Source organism: Anabas testudineus, chromosome 2 (assembly GCF_900324465.2).
Source record: "Anabas testudineus chromosome 2, fAnaTes1.2, whole genome shotgun sequence".
NCBI classification, from domain to species: Eukaryota; Metazoa; Chordata; class Actinopteri; order Anabantiformes; family Anabantidae; genus Anabas; species Anabas testudineus.
The window spans coordinates 32,714,054-32,739,945 of NC_046611.1; the positions used below are offsets into that span (position 1 = coordinate 32,714,054).

The 25,892-nt window shown below is 42.7% G+C and overlaps 1 protein-coding gene across 3 annotated transcripts in view; it reads right to left on the reverse strand.

Annotated features, from left to right (window-relative positions):
• Positions 1-25,892, reverse strand: part of nrp1a (neuropilin 1a) — a 56,489-nt gene that overhangs the window by 7,645 nt on the left and 22,952 nt on the right. For all 3 annotated transcript variants that reach the window (XM_026364448.1, XM_026364449.1, XM_026364447.1), the window contains 6 exons: positions 24,233-24,388; positions 22,560-22,726; positions 11,544-11,699; positions 8,043-8,187; positions 5,171-5,502; positions 36-180 (listed from right to left, as the gene is read on the reverse strand). In XM_026364448.1, coding sequence (XP_026220233.1) covers positions 36-180; positions 5,171-5,502; positions 8,043-8,187; positions 11,544-11,699; positions 22,560-22,726; positions 24,233-24,388 — 1,101 coding nt within the window. The remainder of the gene's footprint in view (positions 1-35; positions 181-5,170; positions 5,503-8,042; positions 8,188-11,543; positions 11,700-22,559; positions 22,727-24,232; positions 24,389-25,892) is intronic.

A 25,892-nucleotide genomic window follows, 5' to 3' on the forward strand; every position in this document is an offset into this window, starting at 1 on the left:
ACAGACAATAGTTTTAAACTGGGGCAACTGGTTACCTTCAATCTCGCACCCAAGGAGCTCAAGTCGCAGACCCATGCCAGCAGGAGTGGCCCTCTCTGGGTAGACTCTGATGAAACGGGTCAGAAGGGGCTCCATCGTCCTTAACTCAGGTGTGTCGTAATTGCTGTTCCCTTCAAATATCTGGTTGGGATAGGGAAAGGAGATGGAAGGAAGTGGGACAGAGAGCCAATGCAAAAGGGCAATGTTGCAGATAAAGTCATTGCTATGTGAATGATAAAGCTCTCTTAATGCAGACGCCCTGAGGCAGACTTTTGCTTCTGCCTTCTGAAAACTAGAAGTGGGGTGGAGGGGTGTCGTGCACTGGGTAGAAGAAAGAATGATGGGAAAGCACAGAAGATGCCCAATCTCTCTCATCTCTCTCTAAAGCTTAGGAATGGGGGGTTAGTGGCAAAGACAGCATGACAGACATTTCTGTCAAAGGCCGTTTTCAGTTCCTTGAACTCTACATCAGAGCCTCTGCAAGAAAAAGAACAAATGAGAAAAAAGTGGAGGATGCTGGGTGTGAGAGAAGCATGCAGTGAAGGAAACAGGATTGATGGAAATGGATTAATGGTTGTGATCACATGAAAGAGCCTTGTGCGCTGGGAATCTCTTAGGTGAGTGGAGAGAGGCAGCTAACTAGGACAGGGGGTTATGGATTCTCCTCGCTTTCATCATAAATCAACCATCAGCCCATCTGGATGAGATTTATGCCCTCTCAGGGACACTTAGAATTGGGGATGGGCTTTTGCTGCTCTTCTTAGAGTTGTGTTGTGTGTGTGCCTGTGTACAAGCCTGTGCATGCGTGGATGTGAATGTAATTATACAAAACCACACATGCAAGTGCTTTGCCTTTAGCAAAGTCTTGGATTATGTCTTCTATTGTACTGGCCTTGGTCCCATCCCCCCCAGCTTCCCCCCTAGAGAAGTTTCACTATCCATTGAATGATCTCTTGTCTCCCAACTAGACCGCTAGATGTTTTACCTTCAATTAACACATCAATATTAGATCAGATCAATCTATCTATACTAACAGGCTATGTACCACTGGCTGTTAAGGTTGCTATCGTCAAACCTCTACTCAAAAAGCCTATTCTTGACTAAGCCAATTATCCAATCTGCCTTTTATCTATAAAATCCTTGAAAAAGTAGCTTCAAAGCAATTATGTGACCACCTGCACAGGAATAACCTGTATGAAGATTTCCAGTCAGGATTTCCTTATAGTAGTAGTACAGAAATAAGACAGGTTTAAGTCACCAATAATCGCCAGACATTGGACTTCTCTCTATACTCATCTCTATCACTCATGTTGTTAGATCTTAGCACTACATTTGACACTAAAGATAACAACATTTTACTACACAGGCTGGAATATGTCATTGGGATCAAAGGAACAGCACTAGGGTGGTTTAAATCGTATCTATCAGATAGATTCTAGTTTGTACATTTGTTGATGATGCGTCTTCCATGCACAGCCAAGTTAGCTACGGAGTTCTACAGGGGTCTGTGCTTGGACCGATTCTTTTCACTTTATATATGTCCCCCTTAGGCAATATTATTAGAAAACACTCTATAAATTTCCATTGTTTTGCAGATGATACCCAGCTATACTTATTTGTGAAACCAGAAGAAACTAATCAATTAGTCAAACTTTAAGCATGCTTAAAAGACACAAAGACCTGGATGTCCTCCAATTTCCTTCTCCTAAATCCAGACAAGACAGATGTTATTTTGTTTGGGCCTAAAAATCTCAGAGACACTATGTCTAATCACATAATCACCCTTGATGACTTAGTATTGACCTCAAGTAATACTGTAAGAAATCTCAGAGTTATCTTTGATCAGGATATCTCCTTCACTTAATACATCAAAGAAATCTCTAGAACTGCCTTTTTTCACCTGAGAAACATTATTACAATTAGGAGCGTCCTGTCCCAAAGTGATGCTGAAAAACTAGTCCATGCATTTGTTACTTCCAGACTGGACTATTGTAATTTCTTATTAATGTGATGTCCCAATAACTCATTAAAAAGCCTCCAGTTAATCCAAAATGCTGCAGCCAGAGTTCTGACTGGAATTAGCAAGTGAGATCATATTTCTCCTACGTCAGCTTTTCTCTATTGGCTCCCTGTTAAATCCAGAATTGAATTTAAAATTCTTCTCCTCACTTATAAATCACTTAATAATCAGGCTCCATCTTATCTCAAAGACCTCATAGCTACATATTTTCCAAGCAGAACTCTACGTTCTCAGACTGCAGGTATACTTTTGGTTCCTAGAGTTTCCAAATGTAGAATGGGAGGCAGAGCCTTTAGTTATCAAGCCCCTCTCCTGTGGAACCAGCTCCCAGTTCAGGTTCGGGAGGCAGACACCCTCTCCACATTTAAGACTAGACTAAAAACTTTCCTTTTTTATAAAGCTTATAGTTAGAGATGGATCAGGTGACTCTGAACCATCTCTTAGTTATGCTGATATAGTTTAGCCTGCTGGGGGACCTCTACTGATAAACTGAGCTCCTCTCCTCTCTTCTTTGTCCTCTATCCATTCAAATGCCACCATTGCATGTCATTAACTTTGTGTCTTCTCTCTCCTGTAGTTGTGTTTCCTCCTCTCTGTCTCCCTCTCTCTGTACTTTTCTGCAGGTATCCTTGACCTGGAGCTGTACATCTCCAGAATCCAGCTGATCTGCCCAATGTTCTTGCTTTTTGTTGTTTTTTTGCCTCTCTTCTTTCCACTCACCCTAACCGGTCGAGGCAGATGGCCGCCCACTATGAGCCTGGTTCTGCTGGAGGTTTCTTCCTCTAAAGCGAGTTTTTTCTCTCTGCTGTTGCCTAAAGCTTGCTCAAGTGGGATTGTTGGGTTTTCTATATAATTGTTTGTATAATTATACTCTGTAAGGTCTTAAACCTTTCACTGTAAAGTGCCTTGAGATGACTTCTCTTGTGAATGGGCGCTATACAAATAAAACTGAATTGAATTGAATGAATTGCTATAACCCATTCTGAGCCTGGTTCTGCTGGAGTGTTCTTCCGTTAAAGGGAGTTTTTCCTCTCCACTGTTTCCAAGTGCTTGCTTAAGTGGAATTGTTTGATTTTCTATATGATTCTGTATACCAGGGGTCACTAACAGGCGGACCGCGGTCCGGATCCGGACCCAGAAGCTGTCCCATACGGACCCGGAGCTACAGACCAAACCGAATGTTTGATTCCAAATCTAGCGGGACACCTTAATTATAACCGCCGCAGCTATTGCGATCGTTACGGTAGTTATTAAGTGGACGCATTGGCCAATTGAATGCGAGTTAAGCCATCCCACGTGACTTCACTTAGCCAATCGATTCTGTGGATCGTAGGTAGTAAAATTAGCGACTCAACAGTAGATGAGAGAAAGTTTGAGGTTGGAAAAAAATTTATAAACAGAGATGGTGATAACAGAGAGACAGAGGAGAGATACAGACGACAGAGAGGAGAGAGATACAGACGACAGAGAGGAGAGAGATACAGACGAAAGAGAGGAGAGATACAGACGACAGAGAGGAGAGAGATACAGACGACAGAGAGGAGAGAGAGACAGACGACAGAGAGGAGAGAGACAGACGACAGAGAGGAGAGATACAGACGAAAGAGAGGAGAGATACAGACGACAGAGAGGAGAGAGATACAGACGACAGAGAGGAGAGAGATACAGACGACAGAGAGGAGAGAGACAGACGACAGAGAGGAGAGATATTGACGATAGAGAGGAGAGATACAGAAGACAGAGAGGAGAGATACAGACGACAGAGAGGAGAGACAGACGACAGAGAGGAGAGATACAGACGACAGAGAGGAGAGATATTGACGATAGAGAGGAGAGAGATACAGACGACAGAGAGGAGAGACAGACGACAGAGAGGAGAGATACAGACGACAGAGAGGAGAGAGACAGACGACAGAGAGGAGAGAGATACAGACGATAGAGAGGAGAGAGATACAGACAACAGAGAGGAGAGATACAGACAACAGAGAGGAGAGAGACAGAGGACAGAGGAGAAAGTTGATAAAAGGACGGTGAGACTGAAAAAGGTAGATAAATATAAAAATGTCCAAAAAGAAAAAAGTGCACAGTAAAGAGTTTTTAATCCACAATAGACAGACTCCTGTCTGGTCATATTACCACTGGGAGCAGTAAACTAGTATGTTTGATATGTTCAGAAACTGTGGCTCTTATTAAAAGAGACAATGTCAAACTGCATTATGAGACAAAACACCAAGGTTTTGAACACACATGCCCACTAAAATCTGAAGTGTGATCACAGAGAGTTTCTAGTCTCAGAGCCCAGTAAGACCAGTCCACCAGGATCTGGAGCCACATGCTCAGTTTGATGTTACATATAAATTTCTACTGAATTAATTTGATTTGACAGTCAAGTATTGATTACATGCAGGCTACTTAATAATATATCACAGTATATAGTTAAACATTATAATCTTCTGGACCTTTGCTTCCAAAAATATTGCGTAACCGGACCTCTTTAAATTTTAGTTGAATACCCCTGCTGTATACAGTGATATTTTTTAAAGTCTTATACTGTTAAGAATGTGTGTAATTAAAAATGACTTTTGTTGTGATTTGGTGCTATATAAATAGTCTGAATTTAATTTAATTAAGCTGTGTTTTGTACAGAATACAACGCAGGAAGAGAGATATGTGGATAGGATATGAGGGTGTAGTTATCCGGATGTGATTCAAAGCACTGCGAAAACTGACTCACAATCACAACGGAATCACACCACTGCCGGGGCAATGTTTTGGTTGAAATTGACAAAATGAGAAATATTTGGAATAATTTTTACAAAATGCAGTAGGTAAAATCTGTCTTTTTGTTTGTTTTAGAAAATGAACCATCAATTCCAACTGATTCTCTGGAAACAACTTCAACTAAATCAAACAATTAAATCATTAACGGGTTCTTTAGGGTTATGCTTCTGATTTGGTACAACTGATTTTGGTTCAACTAAAGAATTATCCAAGTGAGCTTGATCATCCTTTAGCATTGATCTAGGATTAAGTCATAAGGTACTTACTGTTTCCCCCTGCCCATAAGGTACAAGCTTAGCAACAAAAGATAAGCAAATTAAAAACTCTCACCTTTGGCTTATTCCCATTGGTGTCAAACACCATCCTCCAGTCAGAACCATTGTTGCTGTAGCCCAGTCGAAACTTCTTCATGAAGACTTTGTTCTCACGGTGTTTTCCCCCCTGGATGATCAACCCCTTTAGAAGCTTCTCCTCTCCAACATCGACCTGCAGCCATTCGTTCGTGAAGGGCTGTGGCTGTGGCAGCAGGGTCCATCCTGTCCTGCTCGTTAGTAGACGGGCATTCTCCGGTACCCAGCTCCGGTCAGTATGGGAGGACGCAGTGATCTGGCTGTCAGTGATCAAGCCTGATACCATGCCCAGCATGCCTGAGCACGGGTACTCTGAAGGACAAAAGAGAAATGGAAAAAGTGCTTAGTTTTTTGATCTAAATAAACCTGTAGAGACCTGTAGAGATGTTGGCACTACTACTACTATTCCACAAGTGAGGTTTGGTGAGTTTGAGGTACATATGGTTCAAAATTTAGACAATTACCACACTCTTTGAGATGTTACTGTGATCTCTCTTCTTCTTTTTCTCCCTCTGTCTGCAAATCTCATGCATACTAATTCCTCTGCCTGAAGCAATTGTCTCCAGGCAGCCAATTAAAGCCCTCCTCTTGGTTGGTGTTTCCACCTTCTGCACTCTGGGAACACTTTTTCTTTTCATCTGCCTTATCCATCCCCTCCTCTCACTATACACGCACATTCAGGTTCACGTAAAAACTCACATTCTTTTTAAGCTCCACAGTTGTCAACATCTGAGGGAAAGTGTCTTTTAACACCTTGTTGTTTCCTGACCACATTTTCACAACTTTCTTTTCCTTTAGTTCTACTTCTCAGATCTTGTCCTACATCTCTATAGATCAGCATGTAGAAAATATAATGTGTGATACATATACAACAAATTCATATTCATGTAACATCTCATAGTAGTAGCAGTCAGACAATTCAACAAAGTAATAGGGTAATACAGAGATGGTAAAGAGTTGATTGACTTGAAGGCCAAGGCTAAGGCCCTGCACACTGACTATGGAAGGAATGGAAGGATATAAGAAAAAGGTGTGTGCCACACTGAGTGTGTGTGTTTGTGTGTGAAACTGATCCCAGTTTAGACATTTGGGTAAACTCCCTGTGTCTAAACTGGCTCTGAAGCTGTTAATTCTTTTCAGCTGCGATCAGAGAAGCTTCAGATATGGCATACACGCAATGACACACCCAGAGGAACAAATATATATGTGTATTTGTGGACTGTAAGTGTGCAGATGGTAATACATGTTCAACCATGCCACATTTAAGCATTGGGTGGAGCATCAGTGGTTTATTAGATGGTGTTTATACACCATGGCAAAAACAACAGGGTGGATCTTTTCAATAAGGTATAGCTGTTTGGATCAGTAGGGCCACGGGACCATGATGATTTAGGGAAAAACATCTTGTAATGATTCTTGGGTTCATCTCCTCTCCTCTGATGCCTGTTTTTTTCATTAAAGCTTTATTGTAAGGGATACACAACTCAGCAGTAGAACAGAGAGAATCACTGAGTTTTTATAGTCCTGGAGCCTTACTGTTTCTCTCTCTGCAACTGGGCTTCTACCATGCAGTGGAGCTGGCAGTGTCTTCAGAGCACCCAGGAGTACTGACGTCATCATGGAGGTCCTGTGGTAACTTCGATCCTGTGATGTGTTTAAGATCTGTGCATTGGTCTGGTTGTGGGCCTGAAACACACATCCCAGCTGTAACCCTGTTGCACCCACCATGGCCTCTACTATTACATGAGCAACCACACGTGTAATTCTTAACTATTTAACTCCATACAAGCACAGAACACTTGCACCCTTAACACAGAAGTACATTATGGCTTTGTCTAATCCATACTCCAACTTTAACCCAAGGAATAATCCTGAACTAACAACGTACAAAAAAGCTTTCTTGTCATTGTAACATATAATCCTCATTCACATCAAGTATGTGTGCTCCAACTAACATTACATACACATGCTCATAAATCCAAAGACATACAGGCAGATGTAATAAAACCATAAAAAAGTGAGCCTACTTACAAATGACACTAATTAAAATAATTAACATAAAAGTCCAGGATGAGGAAAGCATTGCCAAAATGAAAACACTATGAGTAAAAGACAGACTGCGGCTAAAGATGAGGGTGATTCCAGATCAGAAGGAGTCCAAATAGAGGCCCCCCAGCTCCAGCCTGCCCGCTATGGGTTCCCTTTAAATTGAATGAGATCTAAACTGACATCTAAACACAACGTATCATAAATATGTAAACCTCCTTCATGCCCCCTCCTTCATCTGACACCTGACAGAACTAAGGTGTTTGTGTAACTTTGGCCAGGATGGACAATACCAACTATGGTGCAACAAGAGGAGATTTCAACCAATGCATGTCCATCCATCCACTTTCTTAACTGCTTGTCTACTGAAGGCTCACAGGAGCGCTGGAGCAGACAACCTTTCACACTCACATTGACAATTTTTGACAATTTAGAGTCATGAATTAACCTTACATACATGTCTTTGGAGGAAGCCAGAGTACCCAGGGAAAACCCGCGCAGACACATGCAAACTTCATACAGAAAGGCACCCTGCCAACCCATGGATTCAAACCAGGGTCCTTCTTGCTGTGAGGCGACAGTGCCAACCACTTCATCACCATGCCACCCGCTGAGGCATGTGCAAATCATGAATAAAGTCGGTGGCATGATTTGAAATAGCCCTGTATTTAATTTAAAAATGACCATTATCTATGGTGTACATAGTTGTTTTGTGTGTGTGTGTTTTAAGTGCCAGCTGTGAGCTAAGCTAGAGCTGAGGTTTGTGTGTTTATGTATGCATGCAGATCGGCATGAGTATCACCAACCTGATATCTTACATCCATACACCTCAAAGCGCAGTGCAATTCCTGTTTCCCAGGTAACAGGACGAATCCGGACGAAACGTGTCAATGTGGATTTGGGCAGCATCGACTTGGCAATGTCAGTTGGGTTGGTGTTGCCTTGGAAAATCTATAAGAGAGGAAGAGGTTTTATTGACAGAAAATTAGAGGTAGAGGTTGGAAAATTTTATGGAGACTTTGGCTGCATTAAGTCAAAACAGACTTCCCTGAGAGCCGTTCAGGGAAAGACTTAGTTTAAAGTCTTAATGGGATTAATAACTGGAGCTGATTAACTGGCGTTCAGTATGCATTCAGTCAAAGTACTGACACACAATGTCAATTGTGTCAATGACATACTCAATGAGACAATACTGTAATGTAATGTACTGTATTCTGTACCACTGTAATTTGTGTTCATTAAGATATGTCATTGACCTATAAATAGTTTCCCTGACTCAATACTTGTCCACAGTAACAGTATCTGTGCAGTGTGCTATATCAAACACTGCACAGATACTGTTATTGTGGATCCGGGTCCATCCCAATCAAAAACACTGGATGACCAGAGAGGTCCAGCGACTGCTGCGGGAGAGGAATACAGCCTTCAGGTTTCGTGACATGAACCTATACAGCTCTGCCAGAGCCAACCTGAAGAGAGGCACCCAATGGGCCAAACTGGACAACAAGCAGAGGATTGAGGAAAACCTCAGCACAAACAACACACGGCAGGTGTGGCAAGGGATCCAGCATTTAACCAACACCCCCAGCGGCCCCTCCCTCAGTGTGGAGGAGCATGAGGTGAGGTGCACGCTGAGGTCTGTGAACCCGAGGAAGGCTGCCGGACCTGATGGCATCAGTGGTCGGGTGCTGAAGGACTGCGCGGACCAGCTGGCGGGTGGTCTTTACCAAGATCTTCAATCGGTCCTTACAACAATCCATTGTCCCACCCTGCCTCAAGCCCTCAACTATTGTCCCCCTGCCCAAAAAATCCAAAATCAGCAACCTTAAGGACTACAGACCAGTTGCACTCATCCCGGTTATCATGAAATGCTTTGAAAAATTGGTACATAGTCACATTACCTCATGCCTTCCATCTACAGCTACCAGTTTGCATACAGGGCAAATAGGTCCACAGAGGATGCCATCACCACCACTTTCCATACTGCTTTGTCCCACCTGGAACAGCCGGGGAGCTACGTGAGGCTGCTGTTTGTGAATTTCAGTTCCACAAACAGCAGGGGGATAGTGTCCCACATGTCGATATCCCTCACCCTCAGTACCGGCTCCCCACAGGGCTGTGTGCTGAGCTCCCTGCTCTACACCCTCTGCACACAAGACTGCACCTCCACACACCCCAGCAACACCATCATTAAGTTTTCTGATGACACCATCAGAATCAGGTGGGGCTTATCTCTGGGAATGATGAGTCTGCTAACCGGGACGAGGTAGAGCGGCTCTGTGTCTGGTGTGGAAAAAAACAATCTTACTGTCAACACCACAAAGACCAAGGAACTGGTGGTGGACTATAGGAGGAACAAAACGGACATTCAGCCACTGTTTATCGGTGAAGACTGTGTGGAGGGGGTGGCTGCTTTCAAGTTCCTGGGAGTCACCATTGAGCAGGATCTGACCTGGGGCGCAAACACCACTGCTCTGGTAACGAAGGCCCAGCAGAGACTGTACTTTCTTACAAAGTTCTAAAGAAAAACAACTTGAATCAGACACTGCTAGTGTCCTTCTATCATTGCTCAACAGAGAGCATTTTAACATACTGTGTCTGTGCCTGGTTTGCCAGTTGCACAGCTGCGGATAGAAAAGTGATCCAGAGAGTTACCACCAGAGCCCAGAAGATCATCGGCTGCCCTCTCCCATCTCTGGAAGAACTGTACAGCTCCCGCTGCCTAAAAAAAGCACAAAACATTCTGCAGGACCCATCACACCCTGAACATTCTCTGTTTGAGCTGCTGCCTTCAGGCAGAAGATACAGGACAATTAAAATAAGGACAAACAGATTCAAAAACTGTTTTTATCCAAGAGCCATTGTTGCCTTAAACGCTGCTAAAATTTTAGTGTGAGTGACATATGGTTTAATTTATTTTAGGGAACCGTGCAATAGCTGATGTGAATGGATGTGTATATTTTCTTATTTAGCAGTTTTTAGTTTTATTATTTTTATTTATGATCATTTTATCTTACCGAAATGATTGCATTTTAATTTCGTTGTACAAGGTACAATGACAATAAAGTTATTCTATTCTATTCTATTCTACTGGTATTGCATGTCACTTAGGTTGCCTGCAACAAAGTCATCCACTTTCTTAAATGTCACACCAAAGTCTCCACTGCACTTGCTAACTGTAAAGTGTTTTTTTTAGAACTGCGCTAAGACACCAAACTGCAGGCTCAGCATGTAGCAAATGGTGCCTTTCTGTAAGAAAACACTTTAAAGGACAGAAAAACCCACGCTGGCATCTTTATGCTGCCACTTTACAGAAGGAACTATGTACTCTGAAGAGTCCATAAATGAATTAGGCCCAGGGGCATGTGTACACAGCAACAATAACATGCTACTTTGGATGCTCCATTGCTGTTAAGAACTTTTTGTTTGTGGACTATTTCACTTAGATGTCTTCTAGTAAATGTGTGTCACACAATATGTGTGTCAGACACACACATGCCTCTCTGACCCTCTAGACACCAACTGCGGAGTTAGTGTATTTGCCTCCAGATAAACCAAACATAGTATGCTTGACTGGCTGATCCGCAAACTACTGTCACTGCCTGTCATGCTCCAATCATGCATGCCATCTCTTCCTTCCTTCCTCTTCTTGTCCTCCCTGGACTTAGCTCTACCAGCTGCTCAAACATGACAGCCTCACCTGACTACTTGTTTACCTGTTCCCTTTCATTTTGGTTTGACAAGTCTTTTGTCATCCATATGATTTTTAAAAAAATTGTTGGGTGCCTAACATAAACAGATTTCTTATATAATGTTCTATGTTGATATTGTAGCGTAGTACTCTGCTGCAAATACCATACACTTAAATAGGTAGTGGGCATATTACTGTAGTGTATAATTGCACATTGGGAGACTAAAATAAAAGTAAATATAATATGGGTATTGCCAATTTTGTTGAGCTCAGCAGTAATTAGGAATTGACCACAATTTGAGTCTGCTTGCTGCTTTTCTGAGAAGGGATACTCCAAGTGCAGTACAAGTCTAGGGGAGGTATTGCTGACATATTCATTGGTTAGGCAGACATAAAAATAAATGGTTTACATTATGTACTCTGCTGGGATAGTTATAGCCTGCCACACTGTTCCACTGTAGAGTTAAGTGTAAGTTATCAGAACCTCACAGTAATAAATAATGCATGTTTTTGCTGTAGAGTAGATTAGCCTCTAAATTTATTAATGTCAAACAATGCTATCATTAGGCCATTCTTGCCTTTCATCACACAAATGTTGGAATGTAGAGACTCCTACCTTTTGCTTGGAGCCTTCCTTCAAAGTGATCCAATCCTCTCCATTAGAACTGACATCCACTTTGTAGGTCTTGACAAAGTAAATTTTTTGAGTTTCCTGGGAGATGGCACCTTGTGTCCCAATGGCTGAGATGAACCGTAAGAATCCAAGATCCACCTGTAGAAGGAAAAAAAAATCATGTAAATATCCCCATATCATGTATTGTGAAAAATCGCAGTAGCCATGGAGCAGGCTGCTGATACAGGTGAAATACTATAAACAAATAAAATAAAATAAAATATTTTTTGTAGAAAAGACTGTGAGTGCACATTGGAGAGTTCAAAATACATTCTCACTATTCAAATCACCTCTAGCTATAGTTAATCGGCTGCTACCTGGAATTTAATAAACAGCAACGAAATGAAATTCAAATTAATGAATGAGACACAGGATCACAACTTAATTTCCTGAGATGGGAGACAAGCGCTTATTGGATTAAAGTAACTGTTGAATAGAAAAGGGTCTGCAATCACATTATCAAAATTGGCCAGGAAGAAAGAGATATATAGATTAAATATCAAATATTGTGCTTTTAAAATATGCAGGCTTTTATAAAGTAATTATAAACTGTGCATTACTGGAAGCCTATTATCTATTCACAAGAAGACAGCCGAAGACAGTGGGGTCAGAGAAGCATGTCAGTGTCTGAGTGCATGTGTATTCTGTTTGATGCATAAAATGCTGTGTATATTTTGCTGTGTATGTTTTTATGTGTGTGCTGTATGTAGAGCTGATTTCTGGCAGAATAAGTTACTGTTACATGGTTAAGCAACCCATTGCCAAACACAAGGCAGTGTTGAGCATGCTAAAACACATCAGTGATGCAAGAAGCAGATGCGTTAGTAGAATAGTTTTCTTAGATCGTGATAAGAGATGAGGCCTTTGATGCTATGAGAGCTCAAGCTCTAATGGATGGCAACCATAGTCTGAATAGATTACTTCATCAACTCAGAGGAGATTCTCCATATGCACAAGAGTGTGTAAGAAAGAGCAATGACAGTAAAATCCCTCATGTGGGAGTGAGCAGACAGACACAGCAGCATGCACATTTTAGAAAATCAAATCCACCATAATCTGCTCTTATAAATGTAAATAGAGCTACAAAATGTAAAACACAGAGCTGGAGCATCTGCATGCCATTCCTGCTCTTTCTATGAGCAGGAATGGTTTGCTTCTTCCACTCTCTCTTGGCTACTCGAAGCCTTGGATAGATGGAGACTAACAAATAATACAGTCACTTACAGACAGAATACTTTTGATTCAGTCTACAGGCTCATGGGGCTTATATATTAAGACCCAGATTTTGTTTGAGTCCACAAATAGAGACAAAATCAAATCCTGCCAGCTTCAGACAGTTTCCATTTAATAACACAGGAGCTGAATTCCTCTCTGCCTGGTAAATGTCCATTTATGGCAGCAGTGGATGGGAAAAGCATATCAGCTGGCAGCAAGACCCTCAAATGACCAGTCAGAACCAGTGGAGGCCAACTAGCCAATGGCTTACTTAACAGGCTTAGCTAAAAAAAAGGTCTAATAGGAAGACTTGGCTTGTAATGTTTTCTGTGGAAGATTCTCATTATGAGTAATGGTGAAGAAGAGCTCCTGGGAATATACATAAGTGGCAGAGGTAATTGGGAGCACTCATGGATGCTTATATTCAAACTATCTCAGGGCATGAGTGTTGAAATGTGGCTGATTTGAAAATGGGTTGACTGAAATTTCGTATAAATTAATATTTTTGGTCAAAAGAGAGTGTAAAGGAATATTTTCAATTGAACAGTAGTACTACAAGAACATGGAATTCTTCTAATTTCTTTTAGTTAAGTTCAAACTGTATGCTGCAAATCTGCAGCAGATTTGATGAAGTGCTATGAGAGAAGGCAAGAGTGAAGAATAGAAGGTTGGTTGCGGAGTCAAGCAGCTAACAATGATGCCCTGAAAGATGTGAAGGACAGAAACATGAGGTGTGAACAGACTAGATCAATTTCACAGACATGAACTGATAACAGGGCATAGGTAATGAGCAATGCATGATTTATTAATGGCTGCTTGTTCGACGTAGATGAATGAGACAGAGGTTAGGCTAACAGACAGGGGTTACAAGGGTCATGGCAGAAAGATGGACTGCCAAGACACTTGACTGTAAAACACAGTCCATCCCAGACCACAGAGACCACAGTGAAAATAAACATGCCAAGATAATGATTACCAGTGAGACCTTTAGCTCAGCACCTGAGAAAACACAAAATGACTTATATACATAAACCTAGAACCAAAATTTAAAACTACATGCAGTGCACAGTGGGTCTTGGGCAAACAAGTCACTCTCTGATAAGACAGTATTTGTCATCAAAACTCACCACTGGATGGAAAGGAGTGAATAATGACTAATCCAATTCAGTTTTATTTGTGCAGCGCTTTTTACAATTGTCATTGTTGCAAAGCAGCTTTACACAAGCAAAGAAACTATGGAAGTTTACATGAACAGTGAATGTGTATGAGTCATAATAATCAGATTGTCCCTGATGAGCAAGCCGAGGGCGACGGTGGCAACGAAAAACTACCTGAGAAGGTAACAGGAAGAAACCTTGAGAGGAACCAGACTCAACAGGGAACCCATCCTCATATGGGTGATTAAATACTATGTGTTAGGTAGCAGGCAGTTCAGTATGACAGTTGATGATCCAGCTAATCCATAATTCTAGGTATGTGCTGCATCAGTGGGCCTTGTTGATGAAACAGAATGCACCTTGCATCTGTTCTACATTTACTTTACTGTTATTTTAGAGTGTCTGGACTCCAATAGATAAATAACACTATAGACATGCTGGTCCACAGTAACTCATACCCAAGCCATAAACATGCAATGCACAGTAAGAAATCACCCTGAGGTAGGGTGCAGCTTTGGACTATAAAGCAAGGGCAGAAAGATAGTCCAGCAGGGCTCAGCTTCAATCTGTCCTTGTCTGGCAGGAGTCTTAGCTCTAGCATAGAACAACAAATATGTTTGGCGATCTCTTCATGTGTTGTGGATGTCCTCTACCTTCTTGTTATTAGTCAAACTGATGACTCCAAGCCAGAGGAAAGCAGAAAGGCGGAAAATAATTAATGGTGCTTGGACTTAACATCAGCCAGTAAGGGTCTGGTGTGCATGCAATTATGTGAACATATTGACATTCACATCAAGTATTTCAATAGGACATATACTGTATACATCTATGTGTGTATATATGTACACAAATAGTGAGGAATGACATACAAACAGTGTTGGTGCAAATCTGAGGTGGAAAATTTCCAATTATGCCTCAACAGCAGTAGCAGCTGTGGGTGTGAGAGACCTATCTGTTACTCAGTGTATTGTCTTTGTGCTTTATGGGTCAGATGGGCAGGGAGACCACATTAAATGTCCATCCATCCATCCATCCATTTTCTTCCGCTTATCCGGGGCCGGGTCGCGGGGGGAGCAGCTTTAGCAGAGATGCCCAGACTTCCCTCTCCCTAGACACCTCCTCCAGCTCTTCCGGGGGGACACCGAGGCGTTCCCAGGCCAGCCGAGAGACATAGTCCCTCCACCGTGTCCTGGGTCTTCCCCGGGGCCTCCTACCGGTGGGACAGGACCGGAAAACCTCCCCTACGAGGCGTCCCGGGGGCATCCGAAACAGATGCCCAAGCCACCTCAACTGGCCCCTCTCGATGCAGAGGAGCAGCGGCTCTACTCCGAGCTCCTCCCGGGTGACTGAGCTCCTTACCCTATCTCTAAGGGTGCGCCCAGCCACTCTGCGGAGGAAACTCATTTCGGCCGCTTGTATCCGCGACCTTGTCCTTTCGGTCATGACCCAAAGCTCATGACCATAGGTGAGGGTAGGAACGTAGACTGACCGGTAAATCGAGAGCTTTGCCTTTCGGCTCAGCTCCTTTTTCACCACGACGGACCGGTACACCGACCGCATTACTGCTGCCGATGCACCAATCCGTCTGTCAATCTCACGCTCCCTATTTCCCTCACTCGTGAACAAGACCCCAAGATACTTAAACTCCTCCACTTGAGGGAGGATCTCCCCCCCAACCTGGAGGGTGCAAGCCACCTTTTTCCGGTTGAGAACCATGGCCTCGGACTTGGAGGTGCTGATTCTCATCCCAGCCCCTTCACACTCGGCTGCAAACCGCCCCAGTGCCTGCTGGAGGTCCCGGTCTGATGAAGCCAACAGGACAACATCATCTGCAAAAAGCAGAGATGAAATCCTGTGATTCCCAAACCGGATTCCCTCCGACCCCTGGCTGCGCCTAGAAATCCTGTCCATAAAAGTAATGAACAGGATCGGTGACAAAGGGCAGCCCTGTCGGAGTCCAACATACACCGGGAACAAGTCTGACTTACTATCGGCAATGCGAACCAAGCTCCTACTCCGGTCATACAAGGACCGAATGGCCCTTAACAAAGGGTCCCGAATCCCGTATTCCCGGAGTACCCCCCACAGGATGCCACGAGGGACACGGTCAAACGCCTTCTCCAAGTCTACAAAACACATGTAGACTGGATGAGCGAACTCCCATGAACCCTCGAGCACCCTAGCAAGAGTATGGAGCTGGTCCAGTGTTCCACGGCCAGGACGAAAACCGCATTGTTCCTCCTGGATCCGAGGTTCGACTAGCGGCCTAACTCTCCTCTCCAGCACTCTGGAATAGACTTTCCCAGGGAGGCTGAGGAGTGTGATCCCCCTATAGTTGGAACACACCCTCCGGTCCCCCTTTTTAAAAAGAGGAACCACCACCCCGGTCTGCCAGTCCAGAGGTACTGTCCCCGATCTCCACGCGATGCTGCAAAGGCGTGTCAGCCAAGACAGCCCTACAACATCCAGAGACTTAAGGTACTCGGGGCGAATTTCATCCACCCCTGGTGCCTTGCCACCGAGGAGCTTACTGACTACCTCGGTGACTTCGACCAGGGAAATGGACGAATCAACCTCCGAGTCCCCAGCCTCTGCTTCCTCAACAGAAGGCGTGACGACGGGGTTGAGGAGATCCTCAAAGTATTCCTTCCACCGTCCTACAACGTCCCCAGTCGAAGTCAGCAACTCCCCACCTCCACTGTAAACAGTGTTGGCGGGAAACTGCTTTCCCCTTCTGAGGCGCCGGACGGTTTGCCAGAATTTCCTTGAGGCAGACCGATAGTCCTCCTCCATGGCCTCGCCGAACTTTTCCCAGGTCCGAGTTTTTGCCTCTGCGACCGCGCGGGCTGCGGCACGTTTGGCCTGCCGATACCCATCAGCTGCATCAGGAGTCCCACAGGCCAACCAGGCCTGATAAGACTCCTTCTTCAGCTTGATGGCTTCCCTTACTTCCGGTGTCCACCACCGGGTTCGGGGATTGCCGCCACGACAGGCACCAGAGACCCTACGGCCACAGCTCCGAACAGCCGCATTGACAATGGAGGTGGAAAACATGGTCCACTCGGACTCAATGTCTCCAGACTCCCTCGGGACCTGATTGTAGCTCTCCCGGAGGTGGGAGTTGAAGACCTCTCTGACAGAGGGTTCCACGAGACGTTCCCAACAGACCCTCACAATACGTTTGGGTCTGCCAGGTCTATCCCGCTCCCTCCTCCGCCATCGGATCCAACTTACCACCAGGTGGTAATCAGTTGACAGCTCAGCCCCTCTCTTCACCCGAGTGTCCAAGACATATGGTCGGAGGTCAGATGACACAACCACAAAGTCGATCATAGACCTCCGACCTAGGGTGTCCTGGTGCCACGTGCACTGATGGACACCCTTATGCTTGAACATGGTGTTCGTTATGGACAAGCTGTGACTAGCACAGAAGTCCAATAACAAAACACCACTCGGGTTCAGATCCGGGAGGCCGTTCCTCCCAATCACGCCCCTCCAGGTATCACTGTCATTGCCCACGTGGGCGTTGAAATCCCCCAATAGGACGACAGAGTCCCCAGTCGGAGCACCTTCCAGTACCCCTTCCAGAGACCCTATGAAAGCTGGGTACTCTACACCGCTATTTGGCCCGTAGGCACAAACAACGGTGAGAGACCTATCCCCTACCCGAAGGCGCAGGGAAACAACTCTCTCGTCCACCGGGGAAAACTCCAACACATGGCAGCTGAGCTGGGGGGCTATAAGCAAGCCCACCCCTGCCCGCCGCCTCTCACCATGGGCAACTCCAGAGTAGAAGAGAGTCCAACCTCTCTCAAGGAGTTGTGTTCCAGAGCCCAGACTGTGTGTGGAAGTGAGCCCGACTATCTCTAGCCGGTACCGCTCAACCTCCAGCACAAGTTCAGGCTCCTTTCCACCCAGTGAGGTGACATTCCATGTCCCAATTGCCAGATTCTTTGTCCAGGGATTGGGTTGTCGAGGCACCTCCACACGGCTGCCACCCAATCCACACTGCACCGACCCCTTATGCGCCTTCCTGCGGGTGGTGGGCCTACGGGAAGGCGGTCCCACGTCGCTCCTTCGGGCTGCGCCCGGCCGGGTCCCGTGGGAGAGATCCCAGCCACCAGGCGCTCGTCTACGTGCCCCAACCCCAGGCCTGGCTCCAGGGTGGGGCCCCGGTGACGCCAATCCGGGCGACGTATCCGACCTTGATCTTTCACTCGTCATAAGGGGTTTATGAACATATACACGTTATAGTCATTCTTGTGTGTGTGCAGTGAGGGTAAAGCTCTATCTCTCAATGTTTTATTGGCTTTTAATGTAGTTGTCAAGAAGTTGTATGCAACAATCCATACTCTGAGAGAACGAACAGAGAAAAACAGAATCTCATCTGCATGTGTGTGTGGGCTGCTGATATCCAGAGGGTGAGAAAGAAGGGAGCACTCCTCTGTGTGTTAAAGTTAAACAGCTGCTGGTCAACTTATAATCACCAAGAAATTAAATATTTACAAATCCTTTCCATTCATGTGCTTTCAGATGAATCTCAAGAATAAGGAAGCCAATACAATTTCAAAATAAAATGTCTGGCTAGTTAAACTATTAAGCAATTTCCATATATAACAACCAAATGAAACACAAGTGTATTTAGGTTTTCTGAATGTCAGGCTTTATTTTTCATGACAGAGTCAAATCTCCTGGGCAAGAGTCTTACAGACATCTGTAGAGAGGTGCTGTGCCAGTTTTCACAAATTATTATTTTTAGTTTCTCTTTGCTGGAGAGTTTTGATGCTTAGGTTTTAAAGTGTTCCAAAGGCATTTTACCATCCTTGGCATGTTGAAAATATCTCTCCTGTAAAGCTTCTAGACTGTCACCTTTCATTTAGTATTTGGGTTTACAAACTTGCAAACTTTATTTTGGTTTAATTTGACTAAACAATGTGCTGCCAGAATTCATCAGGGTTCTTTTCATGTCTTTTGGCAAAATGTAGTCCTGTAGTTTTTTGGCAATTTGTAAGAAGTGGTTTCTTGGACCCTATACATGGAGTTGACTGCAATGTCCTACTAACTGACTCAACACAAATCTAATTTAATTCTTTGCTAAACTAGACAGACCCATTTTCCACATAGAATAACACAGATGACATTTTGTGCCATCATTTAAAACTTAGCGATGCACATAGAGCTACCGCACTATGTCATTAAAGAGATTATTTTTTAGCTTTAATCTTTTCACGTACTCTACTTTGAAACTGGTAACAATAGGCACTGTAGGGACTGTATTACTGAAATGCAGCAGGACCTATGAGCTCCCGTTGCAACCTTCCATTTATCACATGCTCACCTGACGGAATTACAGGTTATTTTTAGCCCCTGACACCTCTTTGGCAGCTTTAAATTATGTATGGTTCCCCATGTACTCATCATCTGTTTTACTGACAAAGAGGAACATACAGGTTAAACACCAGCAATAAAATAAAAAAATGCCTGGTTTGTTGTGTGTGAAGTGGCTCAGTAAGGTACTGTTGCATGATTTAAGGTTATCCAACTGTTAGAGGAAGGAATTTAAGCAGAGAAGAGAATGAACAGTCTGTTTAAGATTTTCATCCTTAATTGTGAATCACCTTAAGTCCAGTATCATTTCCAGTCATATCACACAATCATAACTAACGCTCTGAGTAATGATAAGGAAATGAAGCAACAGTGAACAGGGCGGGAAAGAGGGCAACCTTTAGTCATGTCTGCAAGCTGGCTGATGATCCTATCCTAGCATATGTAGCTGACGATTACCATTTAGTTATGATAGGTGACTATGAGGCTTTCAGGCATTTCCAGACTAACACTGCCACTGATTATGGCTGAGTTGACTTTTGATCTCAGGGTACTTATGCAGCACTGTTTCTTTCATATCATCCTTGATGTTTCTATTTCTAAACCCACTTTTGGGCCACTCTGCTTGAGTGTGGTTCTCTATCCTCTCATTGATTTTCCATTGAGAATGGGGCCTGGGAGCATTGAGTCACAAAAAGCATCCATTGTTTCCATTTGTTTGGCACAATGATGATCTCAATGTTGGGTGCCAGACTCCACTCCTCTGCTCTCCCTAGACATCACCAGCTGAAATGCTGCTGTTAATTACCAGTTCATATCCTAATTACTCACTACTCGGCACAGCGGTAAGCCCTGTAATGATGACACATGCGAAGAGAGAGACAATGGAAATGAAGAGGGCATTTCAGCAACTTATTGTCCTGGAGTAACTGAAAGCAAATATGGATAGGATATATAAAATATGTCATGCTGAGCATGCTGGTTTAGCATTGGACATAAGCCTCTGCACTTGGGCCTGTAAAGATAAATACTATGTGAGAGTGCTTTTTTCAGGAAGTGTGAAATCTGTGGTCATTTGGTTGGACAGGCAATGAAAATGAAAATGTTCAAAATGTTATATTTGCTAAGTGGCCCAGGTTTCACAGTGCTATTTGCTTACTGTGATGGGATATGGTCAATGTGGGTCATGCTCCTCAACACATGACAAATTCCAAGTGCTTTACCTTGAGATTATCGACAGCTAAATTATAGATATGGAGTACAAAATACATTCAGTTCAGAATATTAAAAATGTATGTGTATGACACAACTGTACTGTACTGTATGCTGAAAGAGGTCTTCAGCTACTAGGTCCTGTTTCAATTCAATTCAATTTGCACAGTGCCAAATCACAACAGAAGACATGTGTCAATCTGAAAATATACAGCTTCCCTAGGAGTATAAATGTGTTATACAGATCCAGTCTTTCATTGACTACATGATGTACATTTAGTCATTTGGCAGATGATTTTATCCAAAGCAACTTACAAGGGTAGGCAGGGTAAGCGTAAAGAGGACCCTTACTAGAGGTTTGAACCCCAGTCTCCCACATGGAAGGCAGTGATCTTACCACTACACTAACCTGAGTGTACAGTACAGGTTTCCTTGTGGAACCAGTGTGGGTTCACAAAGCAAAGATTAAACCATAAGCTGGTAAGTCTAGGGGCATACACTCATTTATTCCTGCAGCAGCCTGCTGCAGACTCTTGCTGTTCATCCCCTTAAGCTTCAAAGAAAATGAGAAGAGACAAAATGGAGAGGTGAAATGGAATAGATGGGAAAGGCATAAGGAAAAAAAGAAAAGAAGACCTGTTTTGGAGAATTACTTCCTTTTTTTTATTCTCTCCTTAAACCACAAACCTTCTCAAAGGATATCAGTCCATTTTTATGTGGCTGATTAATGCCCTGGCTAACCCTGTACTCAATGCTGAACCACACCACACCAATCTAATTACCCAGCAAAGAATGCACATACTCTAGCATCTTGCTCTGCTCTTCTCCATGCATCGGAATCAGACGGCATTAAAATGCATCACAAATCTGGATTATGTTTGTCAAAAAGGAAGAAAAGCAGAGCAAAGGAAAATACCCAGAAATTAAAAGGTCGCCTGTCATGAATAATAAAACTGTCTGCTTTCATCTGCAGTGATAATAAAATAAATAATGAATTGATTCCTATGCATTGGACAGTGCACTGAGAGGATTTGTACATGAAGTGAGGAGTTTGGAGCTTGTTGGAGCACTAGACAGGATTGATACAAGAAGAATGTAGAATTTGTTTCAAACCACTTGTGATAATTGGGCTTTAGCTCCGAATGCTCTGAACAAGTGCATCATACTCTTTAGAAAACATGGATTGTGTGGTGAACACAGACTTGATTCTTTTGCTGTATTTCGTAACATTCAGTGTTTTAATCTGATTAAAAAACGAACAATGGACTTTGCTTTTAGAGAGACAAATGCTTTAATGTCACTGATTGTCCAACTGCTTGAGGAAGTGGTAGGTAAATGCCATGTTTCTTCCTGAGCCACTCAGACACAAGCTGGCTTCCTCTGTAAGACAATATGAACCCTGCTACATCCAAAGTCAAGAATGTACACATAGACACACAGGGCATGAGAGCATGCACACAAATCCACACACATACACTCTCACAAACTGATTAAATTAGTTTGAAGGAGCAACGGGGGCCCCTAGGACAATATTTTCATTGCAATAATAAAGGATAAAGCTTGCTTATGGCTTTAGGTCATTTTGGCTTTATTATTCCTTCCTGGGGAATATGCTGGGGCCAAGATTTTCCGCACTGAAGCAAAGCTTGTAGAAAAACACTCTGGGCTTTTGCAAGGCCTGCAGGCTTTTGGTTAATATATCAACAACTCTCCAAATGCATCTAGGTACTGAAGTAGTTGTTGTGTCAATGGGAGGGGTTTGGGCTGTAAAGTGAATAGTGTGACTTGTCTCCATTTGAGGATGAAAGAACTAAATCCTTAATCTTTCCACAGTTTACCTCGTGGGTGATGATCACTTTGTGCATATTAGCTGACAGACAAAAATATGTGCCTGTTTGTGTGTTTGTCTATACAGGATGCTTGGACTAATTTCCAGCTGTCTTGCAAATGAACTCTGTTGTTAAGGTAGGCCAGGAAGACAGAGGGAGAGAGGGGCACAAACAAAAGGCAGGAGGCTGCAGTATGTCTAAAATATAAAGCGATGTGGTACCTGTATCCATTCTTTGTTTGAATCCTCTGCTGGTGTCCATGCATTTTCATAGTAGTTGAGTCTGGAGCGCTCTGGGGACCAGCTAGGGTTGTACTGAGATGAAGCCATGATTTGGTCAGATGTTATTTCTCCTGATTCCATTCCCAAAGGGTCGCTACAGTCAAAGTCTTAGATAAAAGGGAGACAGAAGTTAGAATAAAGGAAAAAATGAGATAGTACCAGATTGTTAGGTAAATTCCAAGCATAAGAATGTACCCAACATGTGCTTAAATGCACCCCAGAATCAGACCTTGTCTCTGGGGAGGAGAACACTACATAACAGGCACTCAGCTGCTGCTGTCTGGAGCAGAACAGCATATCAGCAACGCCACAGTAAATCTTTTCTCCTTCTCTCTCCCTAGTTTTTAATAGAAGCAGGATGGAACTGTTCTGCATTAAGGTGTAAAAATGTCATCATAAAACATTCAATGTGAAGCTAAGTTTTTACACCAGTATTTGACATTAAAGTGACTTTCACTCCAGTGAGTTTGTCTCCTGGCTGTTTCCTTCACTTTGCTGCAAACAATTTATCTTTTTTTGCACATAAAGACTATTTTCCCCCATCTCTTGGGGAAGTAGGTGTGTTTAACATCTGTATTTTGGCTCCATATAATACACTCAATGGCCCAGTCACTCATGGCAGGAGGTAGTTTCCCTTGTTTATGTTGACCTGGGACTGCTGTTTTGAGGCATCCTGGGTTACATGGCTAATGCCTTAGCTGGGTCACATTGAGGTCAAGCTTTCTATCCCCTGGAGGTCAGAAGTTCTGACATCTCTGTGGATGTAACAGCAGCCGCGTCTGAAATAATTGATATGAACTTTTGATCTGGACAATAGCCATTACAGCAACTTTTACTTTACTTTTTATTGTTTATTAACTGATGTTGACTGATGCTGAGGATTTGGTCACAAGTCATCTTTACAGTTCAAAATGACAAACTGCCTATTAATTGCATGGCTAACACTGCCTTAAAAATACAAGTAATGAGTCAAAGTAATGAGTTTGATTTACTCATATGTATATATATATATATATATATGTATATATATATATATATATATATATATATATATATATATATATATATATATATATATATATATATATATATATATATATATATATATACATACATAAACTGGGCTTGTGTGTGAGGGTGGTCATTGTTGGGGAGGCAGCCTTTACTGTATACCCAGTACCCTTAATGAAAAAGAAAACTATTTCTTAAACCATGTAACTTCTGTTGCAGACACTAGCTTCTTACTACCATCTCCTGAACAAATCCCTTTAGTTAGTGATTCTATTTTTGAAATTTTGACCATGAGCCTGGTTCTGCTGGAGGTTTCTTCCTCTAAAGGGAGTTTTTCCTCTCCACTGTTGCCTAAAGCTTGCTCAAATGGGATTGTTGGGTTTTCTATGTCATTTTCTATACAATTATACTCTGTAAGGTCTCAAACATCATACTGTAAAGTGCCTTGAGATGACTTCGGTTGTGATTTGGCGCTATTTAGTATATATAGTGTTGATCATGCAATTTTTGCTTGTCGTCTTCTACCTCTCCTTCTATCTCCCTGACATCCCCATCTGCCTCATTATGTATTGTCGAGTTGAGTATTTTCGATGTCAGCTCACCCTTTGGAACAGTCCTTTCAATGATGGTGAAGTTAGCAGAAAAGCCTTCCTTAGCAATGGCGCTGTCAGTGTTGATTGTCAGTGCCAGGATACCTGTGTAGGAGATGATCCTGCCTGGAGTGTTCTGTCCACAGTACCTCCCAATGTATGGACCGACTGGATATAGGAGAAAAAAGCACAAATTTTACTTTGGTTAAAATTAGGTTAGCTCAGTATTTTATCTGTTTGCAACAGCCATGTTACACATGGATTTAACTACTAACTGACTAATGTGAAAACTTGTGTCAGTGTGGTGTGGCACTGGTTGCATTTTTGACCCTGTAACAATGTGATTGAAATGACTCACTGCAATGTTTTGGTTTTAAGGGACCCGATTATTATAACAGACACAAAGAAAATAGTGAGGAGTTTATTGTAATCAAATAAACAATTAATCAAGGCAAAGGCAAGGTCCAGGGTGCAACAAGGTCTGACAATATAGGGCAAAAGCTAGGCTAGAAACAAGAACTAGTGATGCCCATCTGACACCAATGTGCATATACAAGCTTCAAATTTGCAGCTGCATTTTTCAACCACTGCTTCAAAGCTTGGTGTGGAAAAAAGACATGTGGCCGATGGCGTCTGAAGCAATCAGTCCTTTGTATGTATCACAAGACTGGTTCAAACCAGTCGATACTGTTTTGTAACACAGGATTCAACAGGTTCCTTGGTGTGTAATAGCACTATATAGTCACTCAAAATAATGCACAATATGTTTCACTAAGCACACCTCTCCCAACAACTATACTACATACATTTATAAAATCAATCAATCAATCTTTACAAAAAAGTATGTACATTATTTACACAAACCCAAGTTACACTCATCACATACAGTGTATCCAGAAAGTATTAATCCAACCTGATATAGCTTGAGAGGTACTGCAAAGAAGAATGAGAGAAACAACCCAAAAATGAGCATCATACACAAAACGACTTGAGGCTATAATTGGTGCTAAAGGTGGCTTAACAAAGTATCAAGCAAAGAATTTATTTGACTTTTACTTTTAATATAAAAAGATTTATAAAAGATTTCAAACAAACGTCTTTGATATTGCCATTATAAGATATTGTTTGTGGAATTTGGAGGAAAATTAAAGAATTTAACCCATTCTTTAATAAGTCTGTAACATAACAAAATGAAGAAAAATTTTAGAGCTGTGAATACTTTCTGGATGAACTATATTTATTAATTTATTCATTAAGACATTGTTTTGCTATCTCTTATTTTGCCACTAGAAATTACTGAAACAAATCTTGAATCTAGAATTAACCAATTTCCAAGACAATTTATGAAGATCTGCTGATTAAGGTGCATGAGAAGAGGTAGAACACAGGTGAGGCTGATTAAGGTGCTTAGTGTTAAGGAAAGTGGTAACTGGACCAACAGGGGCAAGACCAGACAGGGATAATGACAACTCACAGCATTCCATACCTGCTTGTCCAGTGAACCCAAAAATAGATAAGCATAATAGGGAAAGCAAAAGAGCACAATGGCCTTGCTTTATGCCCATGCTGTTTGCTATAATCCATTCACCAACATTTGCGTGTTTAGGTACCTGCATCTTCTCTGTGATTAGTAATGCTTGGTTCAGCAGCAAGTGACAGTCCTGCCTCTCTG